Source organism: Anopheles moucheti, chromosome 2, assembly GCF_943734755.1.
Source record: "Anopheles moucheti chromosome 2, idAnoMoucSN_F20_07, whole genome shotgun sequence".
NCBI classification, from domain to species: domain Eukaryota; kingdom Metazoa; phylum Arthropoda; class Insecta; order Diptera; family Culicidae; genus Anopheles; species Anopheles moucheti.
Window position 1 is genome coordinate 89,809,653 of NC_069140.1, and position 14,910 is coordinate 89,824,562.

Sequence of the window (14,910 nt, forward strand, 5' to 3'; positions counted from 1 at the left end):
TACTTTGACTCCACATCCGTGGACAGTTAGTCTATGCCGAACGGTTTTAATTGCATGCTGTCGAATATACTGTGTATATAAGTCCGTAATTACCATTTGTTTAGTTCAATCACCACACCCTGTAAGTCTAACAACAAATAATATAATATTTCTAAACTACACTCACATATTTTAACATGATTGAATAATAAATACCCTTTCGTACAGTGAAATATTACTATATAAAATCAAATTTACTAGTACTGTTCCTCCAAGGGGATCTATGACGTCCACAAAAGGTAGAATTAAAACAATAAAAACCATTTCCGACCGTGTTCGAACCGATCAACAAAAGTAAAACAACACCGACCTCAACTTGCAAGTTAGCCATCAACACCATTTCCACAGCCTGCAGACGGCACACGACTTTACAGCATCGACCGCTATCGTTATCGCTATCTCCTCACGGACACGGAGGACTTCATTGCCCTTTCAACAGAGAGAACGACAGAGAGGGTGTGGGAGAGAGGGAGAGCGCGCGCGCGCGCGTGGCAACTACAGCCACTGTCAAGATTCAGCCAATCAATAACAAACTAATTACTGTTTTAATTAACATGTTCTCATTGTTAAATCAGTAATAAAATTACAGATTTTACGACTCCATCGTTTAAAATACTACGGAGCTCGTTGTGAGCCCCCCCCCCCCCCCTCCGTGGGGCCGTTGTCCTGGTCGCCATCCTCACCGTGGCATCCACCGCCAGTTATGCGAAGTCAGTTTCGCTGCTAATCCACTGTAACAAGCTGACCGTGCGGCAGGATAGAAACAGAAAAAAGAAAAGCACCTGAGCATGTACAGCGCTGTACATAGAAAACTCCATCCTCAAAACGCCCCTTTCGATGAAGCCACGTCCATTTTCTCACCCTAGCTCAATGGCGGTGCTGTATAATGGAGGCGCCATATAATGCACGCACAAAGCGCAGCAGGCGATAACTAACTCGGCGAGAGAGAGCGAGAGCGCGCGCTCGCCCGTTTCGTAACGTGCTCGCTCTAAAATCCGATCCCGTTTGCCGAAGCTGGCACGAAACAGATTGGCTCAAAAAGGCGCTCAACAAAAGGATTTTTGAGTTCATAAAGGAGGTTTTAAGGAAGAAGAAAGGAGGAACGAGGAAGTTCTCTCCAAATCCGCTCTCTCGCGACAGCGGTGATGGAAGCGCTCTCGCAAAACAGCTGTTTTCGGATGTGAATAAAAACGCATTATAGAACAATTTTTATTTTATTTGATGCACATTTTGTTTCATTTTCCTTTTTTAATCACTTTTAATATAACAGAAAACTATGCAAATCCTTGCAACAACTTCACTTGATGCACGCACACACATATACACAGCCAGCTCCGTACGTTGCCCATGACAATAGAATGCTGTTGCGATACGTTTTCTGTGAACTTTTAAAAACAGTATAAATAATCGTTGCTTGAACGAATATGTTTGGTTTACTTACCATTTTAAATCACTATCCTAGGTTAATCCTAGAACAATCCTCACGCGCACTTCTCTTCAACAACTGCGCAAACAGCGGAATAAAACCCCAGAAGAACGAGAACGCACAAGAAGCAGTGCAGTGTATGAAAGAGATAGGTATAACATCTTATATACCAAATATCTTATATACCAAGAGCCATCCAGTACGTGGAGACAACCGGTAGTTGCGGGGTAAAAATTGCTCCCTGGGCACCCGCTACGAACCAAAGCATCACCAGGGCCGTCATCATCACGGTCGCGGCGTTGCTGTGCACATTTCATGTTAGGTACTCGGCGCGAGAAGAAGTGCTGGTGTTTTGCTGGCCGCCGCGTACAATCGCACGGTGTAGCGACGTTTGCGCTGACGGTGCCGCGTTGTTTTGCGTGTGATACTTTGCGATTGTGTGTTTGTTTTTCCTACGCTTCGTTCGGTAGTTGAATGCTGCACGCCAACCTGTAACGTTCGACACCGTACAGTGTCAGTGATGATAATATCGGTCGGTGGCGAAGTGTTAGACTGAAACACACACCCACACAAAACACGGGCCGGCCACAATTAAGAATCCTTGCGTGCGTGTGAATATCAAATAATGATAACATTCTCACACGATGTGTATATGTGTGTGGTGGGTTTTGTGCTTTTAGTGTAACTGGTAACCGTGTGATGTATTCGCTAGTGTGGTGAATGGAAGTGTGATGTTGTCCACTAATAGTCTCGGTATAGAATAATGAATTGGCCATCAGCCACTAGTACCCTGGACGCGCACTGGCGTACTGCGTCATTGGGCGCCAACAAACGGCAATCATATATGTCCAACAAATCACCCATCATCCAAATGGTTCTCCCAAATAAGTAGGCTCCCCAGTGCTCCATCAGCTCCAGGCCTTGCAAAGCGATAGCATTGATTGCTCCAGTTCCGAATAACTGAGCAACAAAAGGGAAATCCGAATGGCAAACAATGTGTAGCGCAAAGCCGGCAACATAATACTAAGCTTCAGCAGTGTTGGTGTGGTAGTGGTCCCGATTCGACCGTGTCCTTCGGTTCTTCTAGGCGAGTAGTTCCACAATAAATAAAAAAAAAAACACACACACACACACGGTACTAGGGAAGAGGCGTTTCTGTTGGTCCATTTTGTTCCCGATTGAGCAAGACTCCCATCGGAGAAAGCGGTCCGAAGCGGTGCGAAGAATGAATCTGGAGCCCTTGCCCCGAACCGAAACGATACACGTTACCGCACCGGCCGCAGCGGCGGCAGCAGCAGCAGCGGCCGCGGCCCTCCACCGTCCGGTACAGACCATGCCGCAGCGGTCACCGTTCGCGATCCAGGAGCTGCTCGGGCTGGGCAGCAGCGGCGAGTCGACGCGCCCGAGCGGCGTCGTGTCGGCGGTCACCCCGTCACTGTATCCGACCGCCGTCGGGCAGGCCTCGTTTGCGGCAGCGGCCGCCGCCGCCGGATGTGCCGATCCGCACCAGATGCAGATGGCGGCGGCATCGCGGATGGCGTACTTTAACGCACACGCTGCCGTCGCGGCCGCCTTTCTGCCCCACAACATTGCCAGTGCGGCCGCCGGTGGTGGATCGCTGCAGCTACATTCGGCACAGTCGGCCAACAGTAAGTAGACACATTTGGATCTTCCGCAAATGCGTTCAATACACAAGCGATTCGGTCAACTATTAAGTTCATTTTATCTCCATGCAATTCTGCTATCGGCTTCTCTTAATGCCTTCTAGCAAGAGTTCGCTGTTTATCATAGTATCATAATCTCAATGTTTCCTTTAGAGTTTAAATAAGGTTAGACCACTGTACAATTTAATTCAAAACAAAATCTATTACTTGGCAGATTAATGTTGTGTATCATGTATTATCACATGTAAACGTGTATCAGAATAATATTCTGATCGGTTATCAAGAGTCCAAAGCTATCAATAATTCGAACAAGATTAGCTTGTCTTATTACAAAACAACAAATATCCTTATATGCTCCTGGACGATCTCTTCGATTGATCTTTCCTTCCTAAGAAGTTTTTTTTTAAAACGGTCAGGCCGTACTGCTTAGAACTAAAGGTAACTTAATTTAGTATACATTTCACAATCGTCTGAAGACATTTCCTTCTCCAAACAGTGAAAGGTCTCCTTATCTCGGGTGTACTCGACCGCCTAAGAAGTTTTATTCGTGTTGTAAAAACTCTGGGAGAAATCTTGGAAGACTTCTGTTACCTTACTTTTTGTTTTGTAATTGTTGTTTAAATATGTTTATAACAAATATGTTATTTAAATAACATCTAATAATCGTCAGTTAATTACATCTAATACTCGTCTACGTTGCATTAAGCACCTACACGAAGGTGGGTTATGTATCCATATTAAAAATCATCAAACTTCTTCTTCTTTTTGACGTAACGACCTATTAGGTCATGCCTGCGATTTCTGGCTTCCGAGAATTATTTTAACCACGTTGCCGGATAGTAAAGTCCTGCTACTTGCTAGTGGGTATTGGTCCGGATGGGATTTTGGACCGGTGCTGTCGTGTTCCGCTACTAATACAACACCGATACACATAATCTAATAATATCTCCTTGTCTGGTTTTTTAAAGGATTACTTTCGTTTGATTTATTTTGTTTATGTCATATATATTCCAATTACTTAAGTGATTAGTTCTTGCCACCGTATGGAATGTGTAGTTCCGTGGGAGTGGTAAAATATAAAAAAGTGGGGGCGCCCAGTAGTTCAGTGTTAGTGACAGCTCTTACTACCTTGCTGTTACTACTAAGCATTGTTATTATGTAACATTGATAATGATGTTTTATGTATTATCAAATTACGTAATTGTGGTTTAAGTGCTCTTGTTACACTTTATTTCTTAAATTAAAAAGTAACGAATAAAAACAAATAATCAATTTACAATTTACTAAATATATTTGTATGAAATATCACCTGTTTTGATAATATTTATGCTCCCAAATTTTTAATGCGAAGAATACTACTAGAATGAATCAATGTTAGTCTAAAGCAGCAGAAGTTTGTTTAGTTACTGAACTGAGACAAAAGTAACAAGGAAATCCTATAAAGTGTAAAAAGAATATACAATTTAATTATTTACGTTCGAGATAATTGTGTTATGAGAAATTATTTCTGCAAACCATTACTTCGAAAAGATTCCTTTGAACTAGTAATAATGATTCATTTAAATGTTTAAAATATTATTTACATCATTAAAAATGGCATTCTCGTTTTATTCAACAATTATTGTTTGTTAAACGTCAAAAATCAAGAATTAATAATACTGTGCTCCATTGTTCAATGTTAAATACGGTGTTTGGAAAATATATCCTTTCCGTGTGCCTGATTTATTACTCAAAAGACTGCAATATATTGAAGTTTTAATGGTTTTAAACTGTACTGCCAGTAACACTGGTGTAACAGTCAGTTGTACCAAAATCAAACATTTATATCTTAAATATGACTGTCTTTCATTTGTTATTCAACTGTCATCATAATATGCGCTTTTTTCTAGCTTTTTCTGAGAGAATATATTATATGAAGGTTATCATCTGATTTTTTATTCATTATTCCATTCTGATTGGTTACAAATAAAAGCGTAAAACTAATCATTGAAAGTTTAACAAAAAGGAAATCCGCTCTGGTTTGTTCAGAAACATTCTTCTTACCAATTTTTGTTATTAGTTTATAATTCAATATTGCGCTCACTTTTAATGACTTTTATTAATTAGGTTACAATTTTTTTTTAGTTACTTTTCTCACATACATATTACAATTAATCATATTACTATTTTATTACAGTATTTTTAATCAGTAAAATGGCTGAATTAATTAACTTTTCTTATTACGTCTTTTGCGTATTTGTGTACATTTTAAAATTTTGACGTTCTTTTTCCGATTTAGCATCGGCAATTATCTTACCATCTAAATGCAATTTGAAAGACTTTCAAAGTGTGCAACGTTTAGATCATAAACGTTCCCGAAATATATGAAGAATGCCAATGCGCTCATCGCAAACACTCATAAAAAACTGCTAAACGCCGTGAGAGAAAAATTGCTGGCCTGCCCGATTCATGGCTAATTCCGCACGTTTCTCATGAGTATCAGCCGCCTGTATGCCTGCTGAGGCCCGGAACTCTTCATTTCATTTGCATTTGCACAATTTCCACACCACAGTGTCGCGTGACACAGTTCCTGCGTCACAGGATCGCATCGAACCCGTATCGTGCGACATTCATCGTTCTGCTTTGGTCAGGATGCTGCGCTGGGAGCATCGCTGCATGTCGCGTAATATATTTTTTTTTTCTCATGGGAGTTTATTTGCTTTCTTGGTGTCCTCAAAGCTGTCCGATGGCAGCCGTAAACGAGCCTTGTGGCTACTTTTGAGCGTTCTAATTACCACTCTTACTTGTTCGTTTCGATTTTTTTTTGTCGCAGTAGTCTTTCGGTGCAACACAAATTTCGCACACAGCCTACATTGATCACACGTGGTCAGAAGGGCGCACACTAAAAAGATTGTAATTTGCAGTCAATACAACTCCAAGTAAGCAATATGTGCTTTAACACCGAAACTAGTAATGTGATCCAAATGCATCCCGGAATGCGCGTGAGATTCATTCCGTCTTACCGGATTTTTCCCCGATATCGGCAATCCTCGAAGTTTTAACGGGTGTTGTTCTTAAACTCTGGGCAAAAATCCGTATTCTCCTCTGAAAACACGACTAGGCCTTTCTGCGAATCGCTGGAGCGCTGAACAAACACCGTGCAATGTTGGAAAAGGATATGTACAGCACAGGCACAGTCAGAGAGGATAACCGCGACAATCGCTGAGTTCGTGGAGCCCGTGGAGTCTGCGGAATGCTTGAAACGAGTGCATGAGTGGAGATGTTTGTGGAAACGGTGCATTAATAGTACGTGGGATGTGCTGCACTTCTACTTCCCTACAGTCACACCAAGCACGGGCCAGCTTCATTCTACGTGTTTAGCCGGCTGTAAACGGCTGCATTTCATCATTCCTTAACGAGTTGGTTGGATGTGTGTGTGTGTGTTTTTTGTTTGTTTGTTGTTGTCGTTGTTTTATGTTTGTTTGCCGTAGTTGTTTGTGCGAAGGGCCGGGTTTTGCGGAATTAATTAGCCCAGTGAGACAGGGCTTATTAAGAATAAATTATGATAAATCCAGGCGTGCGGGTTAATGTGTCAAGTGCTGTAAAATGGTGAACAAAAAAAACACAAGGATGGAACGTTTTCACACGAGATGTGTTTTGGGTGCTAAATGAATTTTTTAATCAATCAGCTCATCCAAACTGGCTGAAATGTTGTGCCCACCGCCTATAATCTACACTCCTCGGGAGAGAGGATCGTTCTGCACATTAAAACATTAAAATATTTTTCAAATCATACTTTTATTTCATCATTCGAAACGAAATAATAAACTGGTCAAACGTATCAGGCTAGACTATCGAGTTGTAATTACGACAAAATACTGTTATTAAATATAGTAAATACAATTATACAATACAAATACAATTATTAAATATAGTAAAAATTAGTCAAATTGTGTGTTGTAAAAATATTGATATTTTTAGTACAATTGTTATATATATAAACCCAATTTCGCATACATTTTTATTCGAGTCACAAATGACGATTAGTTGCCGTCGGCATATACCGACGGCATATTAATCATTAGAACAGAATCGTATCTTGATGTTGTATAATTTCTTTGAGGTTCTAATGAAAGTTGTTACGATTAAAACTGGCTTAAAGTGTGCAAAATTATAAATTTTGTTAAAATATAAATTATTGCTCATTACCTACGCCAGATAGGATATAATTTGGTTTACTACCCTGTTTAAATATTTGTTGCAATGTGCAATGATCGTTGTATAACTTTTATTATTACTATAAGAAAAACTTACATAAAATGTGTAAATACAATGCAAACCTCAAATCCTAGTGCAAAAACAAAGTAAGAGTGTGCAAGCGAATCAGAGCGATAGAACCAACGGCAAAGCGAAGGAAACAGCAAGAGAAGAAAGCAGAATCAGCGCAGATTTTCTAGCGGCCCCCGGTAGAACGGGACCAAAAGGGGCGGGATGGGTAAGGGCGGCAAGGGAAACGGTGTATATGATATTCTGCTGTGCGCACACGTAAATAATAAAGCCAAAAATTTACAGTGTGAAATAAAACAAACAAATGGAACCGTTTTACGATGACGATGAAAGGGCAGAAGAAATAAAAAAAAATCTGCGAAGGAAAGGGCAGAACCCCCCTGGATCCAAACGGCGGATGGAAAGGTGTTCTAGGGAGGGGATAAAGGAATGAGGGATGAGGGGAAGTGGAGGAGGGGGAAGAGGGATAGAGAGATGGTTTGCTGGCTAAAAGTATAGAAACATTCCAATCCTGCACATACACACACACGCATCCGTACATCCACTAATACCAGTGCATTGCTGGTAGGGTTGTACCATTTAGTCATTGTTATCAGTACATTGGCTTCGAATGCAGTCGGTGTTGTCGCGGGGTAAGTGAGGGGTAAAGGTAATGAGGAAGCACACGGCCTTTCATACTCCAGGCCGTTCGTGGACTGGGGCTGGGTTGTGCAGGCTTTGGATGCTGCCACATGATATTACCGGCAAAGGAAGGAACACCAGCCAGCCGGGTTCCGGCGTTGCTAGCGTTGAGTAGCTGTTATTTTGCTCCTTGGTTTTGTTTTTTTTTTCTCATATTATTCATGTGTGATGCATCGGACAAGGTTAGGATAATCCATCTAAGCAGGCTCCCGCAAGCTCCTATCTGCTCACACGGCAAGGCAAAAAGGTTTTATTTCCTCTCTCTCTCTCTCACTCACAGGCATCTTTTTTTAGCCGGTAGTTGATGTTTATCTTTTCGCGTTTATTACGTAATTAAAGACACTAATATTTGTCTCCATTTGGGCATCTTACGCTTCAAGGATCTTGATAACTCATGATGCTTTTTTTTCTCTGCTGTACAACGCTGCTGTTCTCGAACATTCTCATCCAGACATTTGTTGGAAGGATGTGGAATGCTCATAGTCCGTGGGTGCGAAAGAATGACTTCAGGAACACGTATCTCCTTGTGCTGCTTCCTGATCCCTGGTGCATATCTACGTACCGCTTTACCTCCATGACCCATACTTTCTAACCTTTCAAACGTGGCACGGCATGCACTTGGAAGTCACGAGGTTCATTTTTTTGAATCTCTCTTTCTCTCTCTTCTTTTCCAGAGCTCTACTCCTTCGGTATGTCAGACACCTAGACACAGGAAGTGGGTAGTACGGTATGCGGACCGAGTCCCATTGCCGCTAATAAAGTGGGTTAATCTGGTACACACTTGTACTACCGCTCGGTGCCACTACCTACACGCCAATTCCGAGGGTCTCGGGCATCTCGGGAAGTCAACATCCGCGCATTGTCTTCCATGGCTAGGTTTTGGTGATGCTAATATGCATATGATGGGAATGGAAAACCAGCCGACAGGCGAGAAGGAACCGCATTTTCACCTCGCGAAGCATAAAGGCTAATTAATGGATAAAAACGAGACATGTACGTCGCCGGAGATGGCGTTCCTGCCATAGAACACCTTTTCGTGAAGCAGTGCTGCCACAGCGCGGTTTCTTTTGTGAGTGGCTTGTTGGTGTGCGATAAATATTTCACAACACGCTTTTGAATTGCTGCAACACCATTAAAATAACATGGCACAGTGTCCTTAGTGCTGCACAACGAAACTGAAAAGAATTTTCAAGTGTAATTGGGTTTAAAAATATTCTGTTGTTAATTATAATCTCGTTACGATCCCGCATTCTGCACGATATTATTTGAAAAAATCCTTTTCAGGGTTTTGGCATTGACCTCAAACTGACATGCACTATGAGAGTGCCCTTTTTTGAGTGTTCCAGGAAAATGGTTACAAATCCATTTGGTCACTTTTTCACGCCCAACACAACAAACACTTGAACCGTTTCACGCACGACGCATCCCAACCTGACACTTCTTGTAAGCTGCTCACTTAAGGCGAGGATTAGACGAAAATCCTATTGTCGAGATGCAAAAAAAAAACGAAGGAAGAATTTCCAGGAAGCCCGGTGTGCCTTTTTCACTCATCCGTCCAATTTGTTGTTGCGAGCCTGTCAACATCTTTGGTTTGATAGCTCCCTGGTGCTGATTTGTTGTTGTGTTCGCTGATTCCAAACAGTTTCGTTAAGTGGATTAAGTGGAAGTTCTGCGAAAACCCTTACCCGTCTAGGCTTGCTCTCTCTCGCTGCTTCCGAAAGCTGCTGCCAAAAAACACAGCCGCACGGTAGCACCGCATTGCAACAAATGATCAGTTGGTGCATCAACGCTGAATGCCTTTTCCCTCTCAGCCTGACGCGCAGACGACGAACCGTTTGCGGCCAGGGGGAAAAAGGAAACCCTCTCTGGCAGCAACGGAAAAGGCAGAAAGGCGCAAGGACACGATTGAATAGTTTGCGGTTTGCAGCCACGCACTGAAGGGGGAGGGGGGGGGGGGGGAGGGGGATAGATTGGTGGAGGCTGGGCTGGGAACAGGAGGTGTAGTATCGAATTTCTCTACCCCGCACGGTACTACGGAACGGAACGCACGCGGGAACCGGGTGCGAATATCCTCGGGAATTCCTCGGGAATTGCCGTTCTTCGTCTGCCACACATTCCACTTCCTGGAACGATACCATTGGCATACTTTAACGACGCTTCTTTGCCATTTCTTTTCAACACGTGACACCGTGCGCTTCACAGCCTGCTCCACGTTGCTACGGTAATGCGAGCAGGATTGCTAGCAAACGGCGAAAGTGACAGTGTGCGAGCGACACACGGAGCGAGCGAGCGAGAAAGAGAGAGAGAGCGAAATAAAGGATTAAAAAAATAAGAACAACATCATCGCATCTCACCGGCATCGGATGGAATTGGAAAACGAAGAAGGTGTGAAAATTGTGAACAAAACACAAATCAAAGGCAATCTTGTCAAGATGTCTGTTTTTTAAGGGACAATGAGCATTTAAAAGCGTTAAAACCTTTAACGAAGGATGTAAGAAAAGCGAGAAGCAAAAAAAAAAAACACAACATCACACTTCTACGCACACATCACCGTACACCGTGTGTTAGACCGATGGTAGAGGGAAACTGTACGAAAGGATGCGATTGAGTCTGTGCACACGGGGGAGGGAAGACGCAGTTCAGGTAAGACCGAGAGACCACGCATTACAAGAAAGCGTGCGGAGAAATAGTTAATCTTACAAAAATAAACCGCCTACGGATGCGGCTGTTGATGGTTGTTGTCGTTGTCGTTTACCACTGTTGACTACTGGTTTCCATTCAACGTTCCTTTATTATTGCAGTGGATGTTTTATTTGGCACAGCGGACGCATCAAATTTCGTAACCCGTTTTCATTTCGCTGATATTTGTGGCCCCGCGGTTTGGAGCTATTATAGTCGTACGACGGAGTTGTCTAGAATTGGTGGTGGTTGGGTTTTTTGTTTGGCTAAATATTTTTCACACTTCACATTCACTGTCAACATCGTAGAGTGGAATTTATTAGCACGAAAGGATCTTCAAGTGGTGTAGTGGTTGGAAAAAAACAGCAGGGACATACAACATACAACGATAAAAATTCCACAAGGAATGTGGATGTTTTTATGTCCCACTAGTGTAACACACACACACACACGCAGAAAAGAGAGATGAAGAAAAAAACTTATATTACGAACGGAAACGAACGTAATGACTGTTTCCCTGCGGTCGTCTAGCACTAACAAAGCCAACATGTGCGTTTTGAGCGGTGCTGCTAACGATATGATGAGACTAACCTCTTTTCCCACCAGACACACAGTGATTTCGATGCCGTTTTTTTTGCCTCTTTTCGGTTCGAATGGAATGTTTCGCGTTCGCACACCTTTGACCTCCCGCCCACGGGCCAATTCATTTCAATGCAATATGTTATGTTCTGTCATTTTTACCGGCAAGAATCATGCCATCCACCCTTGTCGGATGGATCGGATCCCTCTTTTTTTCATATCGATCATATCGATGTGAAAGTGTTTGGCCATCAACCATTACGGCAGCCAGTAATAAAGCGATGCGTCAAAACGTTCAAGATAACCTCCTTTTCTGACAGTTTATGCAGCGCATAAATAGGAGCCTGTCACGAATGAAAGAGAGAAAGGGAGAGAGAGAGGGAATGATACTATTTTTTTTCAATTTGTCAATCTTGATAGTTTCGGCACGCATTGTGCTCCGTTCAGTGTTGCGTTACGGTGTGCGTTACGCTATCGAGCGGTGTCGTCGCGACGCGCTTGTTACCGATCGAATCGATTCCGAGGGCTTGCCCGATACTGACTGCTGAGGACCCAAAGCAATGTGACAGTGATGACAGATTTCCGACTCCCTTCGCGGGGCGTCAGGACGGTACGCGCGGTTGTTAGTGGTCTTTTAGTGCATACAATGCGCCTACTACGCTCGGGGTCGTGACAACGCGTGAAAAGAAACTTTGAAACCTTGCCGCACTGTGCACCGTGGCGGGTGTGTACAACAATAGGGTAGTTGTAACCGCAAAGACCCCCTGTCACAACCAGCGCACGGCGAACGGCGTTTGGCCAGGATCGATTCTCTTCTGCACCGTCCGGGAAGGTAGCCAGTATCATTGGGATGGTTTGATGAGGTGCTGTTGGGTTCATCCCGTCCCACGACACGACACGGTGAAGGGTGCCGTTTGTGTAAGCCTTCTAAGTATGATTTCTTGCTCACTTTTGCTCGATGTGTGTTGCGGTGATTACTATTGTAAGCGCATTGTTATGACGATAAGTTGACAAGAATGGTTGGCCAACTTTTTTTTTCTCACCCCCTGCGTTCCTATTCACTGGGTAACATTCGTGAGTGGGTGTGTATGTACGAAGGAGTTCCATCGAGCCGGATCAGAAATGATGGTTGAATAATTACTGGCACACTGAGGTTGTGTACCTGTAACTGTGCAAGGTGTATACAAATCACTCACCCGATATGTTGAAGCATTATGGAATATATATTCAACTAAATATAATATATGTATAATCTTTTCAAAAATAGTTGAATACTATTCCAATCCAAAAACATTTCTAACCTGCTTCCCTACGCACGATAAACTACAATACCGCAAAGAATACACATCGCGCCACTGGTTCTATGAACACTCGAGGGTTAATATCGATCCGTTTCCCTGGTGCTTCGCTGGAAGGCGTGGCTTAGAATACGAAGTACTCAAATATTACAGCATCTTGTTCAAATATTTGCTATATTTCGTTCACCTAAAATTAGTTGAGTGTGTATGCAGTTTGGTGGCACACAATTGAATATCGACTAATAATTATTGAATAATAATAATTTCAAATTAATTATTTTCGATTCGATTGGTCATTTTGGTTGAAAACGCCGTTCTACCGATAAAATTTTAAATTGTTGAGTGAATTTGGAAGAATAATTGTGGTGTTTGTTATTTTCACATTCCACAACGAAATGTAACTATTTTATTACACATTCATTGGATCAGTTTTTGAACAATTGATTAGAATTTTCTTTTTTGAACAATTGATTAAAATTTTCTTTTTCTTTTTGCTTCACTGGTCCCTTGCTTTGTGGGAAGAGGCTTCAGATCACATTCCAATCAGCAGCATGATGATGTGGAGTTTCATGATTGTAATAGTAGTTTTGAAAAATTTCGTGTTATTAAAATAAAATAATAAATGCTTCAAAATATTTAATAAATTGAGCTACAACTAGTGAGCAGCATAAATAAATTGAGTTGAAGTGAGCAGCATCAAAACAGAAGATATATGAATTAATTACATCGATTGCAGAAGATTTTTTCCACAAGTTTCTCTCTTTTGACTAGTCTAGTATTCAACATTCAACAACTCACGGTTTAACAATACTTACGAGTTTAATTAATATTTCAAATTATATCAGGTTCGTCTATGAATATGATTTAGTTATCGATTGCTTTTTCTTGTTTATTGGTGACTAACTTACAATATACAGGCAAAGGTTAAAGTAATATAAGTAAAGGTGGAATATTTATGGATTTATTATTGAATTATTATTGGATTTATAATATTATTAAAAATGGTACATTCTTAAATAAAAAAAATGCAGTTTGAAATCAATCTTCGATTTATATATTTAGTTATTTATTTAGTGAATCAGCTAATTAATAACCATTGTAACGACCGTACCGAGAAGTATGATTGTGATACGAAAGGATATGTTTTAATTTGTGAGGAATTCTGAAGAAAGGATTTTTATGGAAAGATATCAAAAACTTACGTAAACACATAAATAATTCTTTTCATAGTCCAAAGCTTATGAAAAATTTTCTAGAGGCGTTAATACTAACAAAGTTGTACATAAAACAGTAGGGGTAATATTATGCATCATTGTTATTATATAAACCTGACTGTAATGTTAGTGCCCGGGGGGACCCGAGCTATAATTGGTAGCGGCGCCGGTTTTCACACGAAAGGATCGGTCCAAAATCCCATCCGGGCCAATCCGCGATTCGATTCCACCGCTTGAGACCCCGAAAGAAAATCGGTTGTAAGAAAATCGGCAAAATCTGAAATAGCTGGCTAATACTTGGTGTTGGTGTCAACACCTTGGATGTTTTGGTGTCAAAGAAGAACGGAAGTATAATTATGCGTTGCTTTAATAAGTTTAAAAAAATACAAAAAAATACTTATTTCAAATAATTTTATATAATAATAGGACTGGACCTATGTAAAGGATTCCTGTGACGATTTGCGCCGTCGATAGTCAAGCATTCTTTATGATAGCTCTTGAAAAAGGATCCCATTGAACCGGTCATTATGGTTTGAATGGAGATGTCTTGTTTAATATTGGTATAATTCATGTTAGGGGTGATAATTCATGACAGAAGTGGTTCGATGCATTGTCAATGCCTTCTATCTTGGCGTTCGGTTGAATACACCGAAGGTCGTGAAGCGACTCTTGTCTAGTTCGACCCCCTTGATAAGGACTGGGCTGATACGGCTACTTGTTAAAAATATGTAAATATGTTAGCTAATATATGACAGCAAAAACCTACACGGTATATTCGTAATATAATTAGTTAAAAATCGAACCTCTTAAGTTTTTTCCTTCCGTTTTGCAGTACATTGAAGCCATTTTGCCAACATTAAAGCTGTTATTACTGTTTATCTTACGTTTTCATAAATTATGCAATTCAATAAGGTGTAGAAAGAATGTGTGAATACCAAATAGAAGAATGTCATTCGGAGTAGTCCTTGCTGTTCCGGACGCGATCCTCTCAATCCACAACAGAACAGCACATCCCCAAAGATACATACTAAATAACCACTCAAACTCGAATTCCCACTGAATGT

The 14,910-nt window shown here is 41.4% G+C and overlaps 1 protein-coding gene across 1 annotated transcript in view; it reads left to right on the forward strand.

Annotated features, from left to right (window-relative positions):
• Nucleotides 1-2,690: 2,690 nt before the first annotated feature.
• Nucleotides 2,691-14,910, forward strand: part of LOC128298085 (homeobox even-skipped homolog protein 2-like) — a 57,879-nt gene continuing 45,659 nt past the window's right edge. The window contains exon 1 of the mRNA XM_053033817.1: nt 2,691-3,114. Coding sequence (XP_052889777.1) covers nt 2,691-3,114 — 424 coding nt within the window. The remainder of the gene's footprint in view (nt 3,115-14,910) is intronic.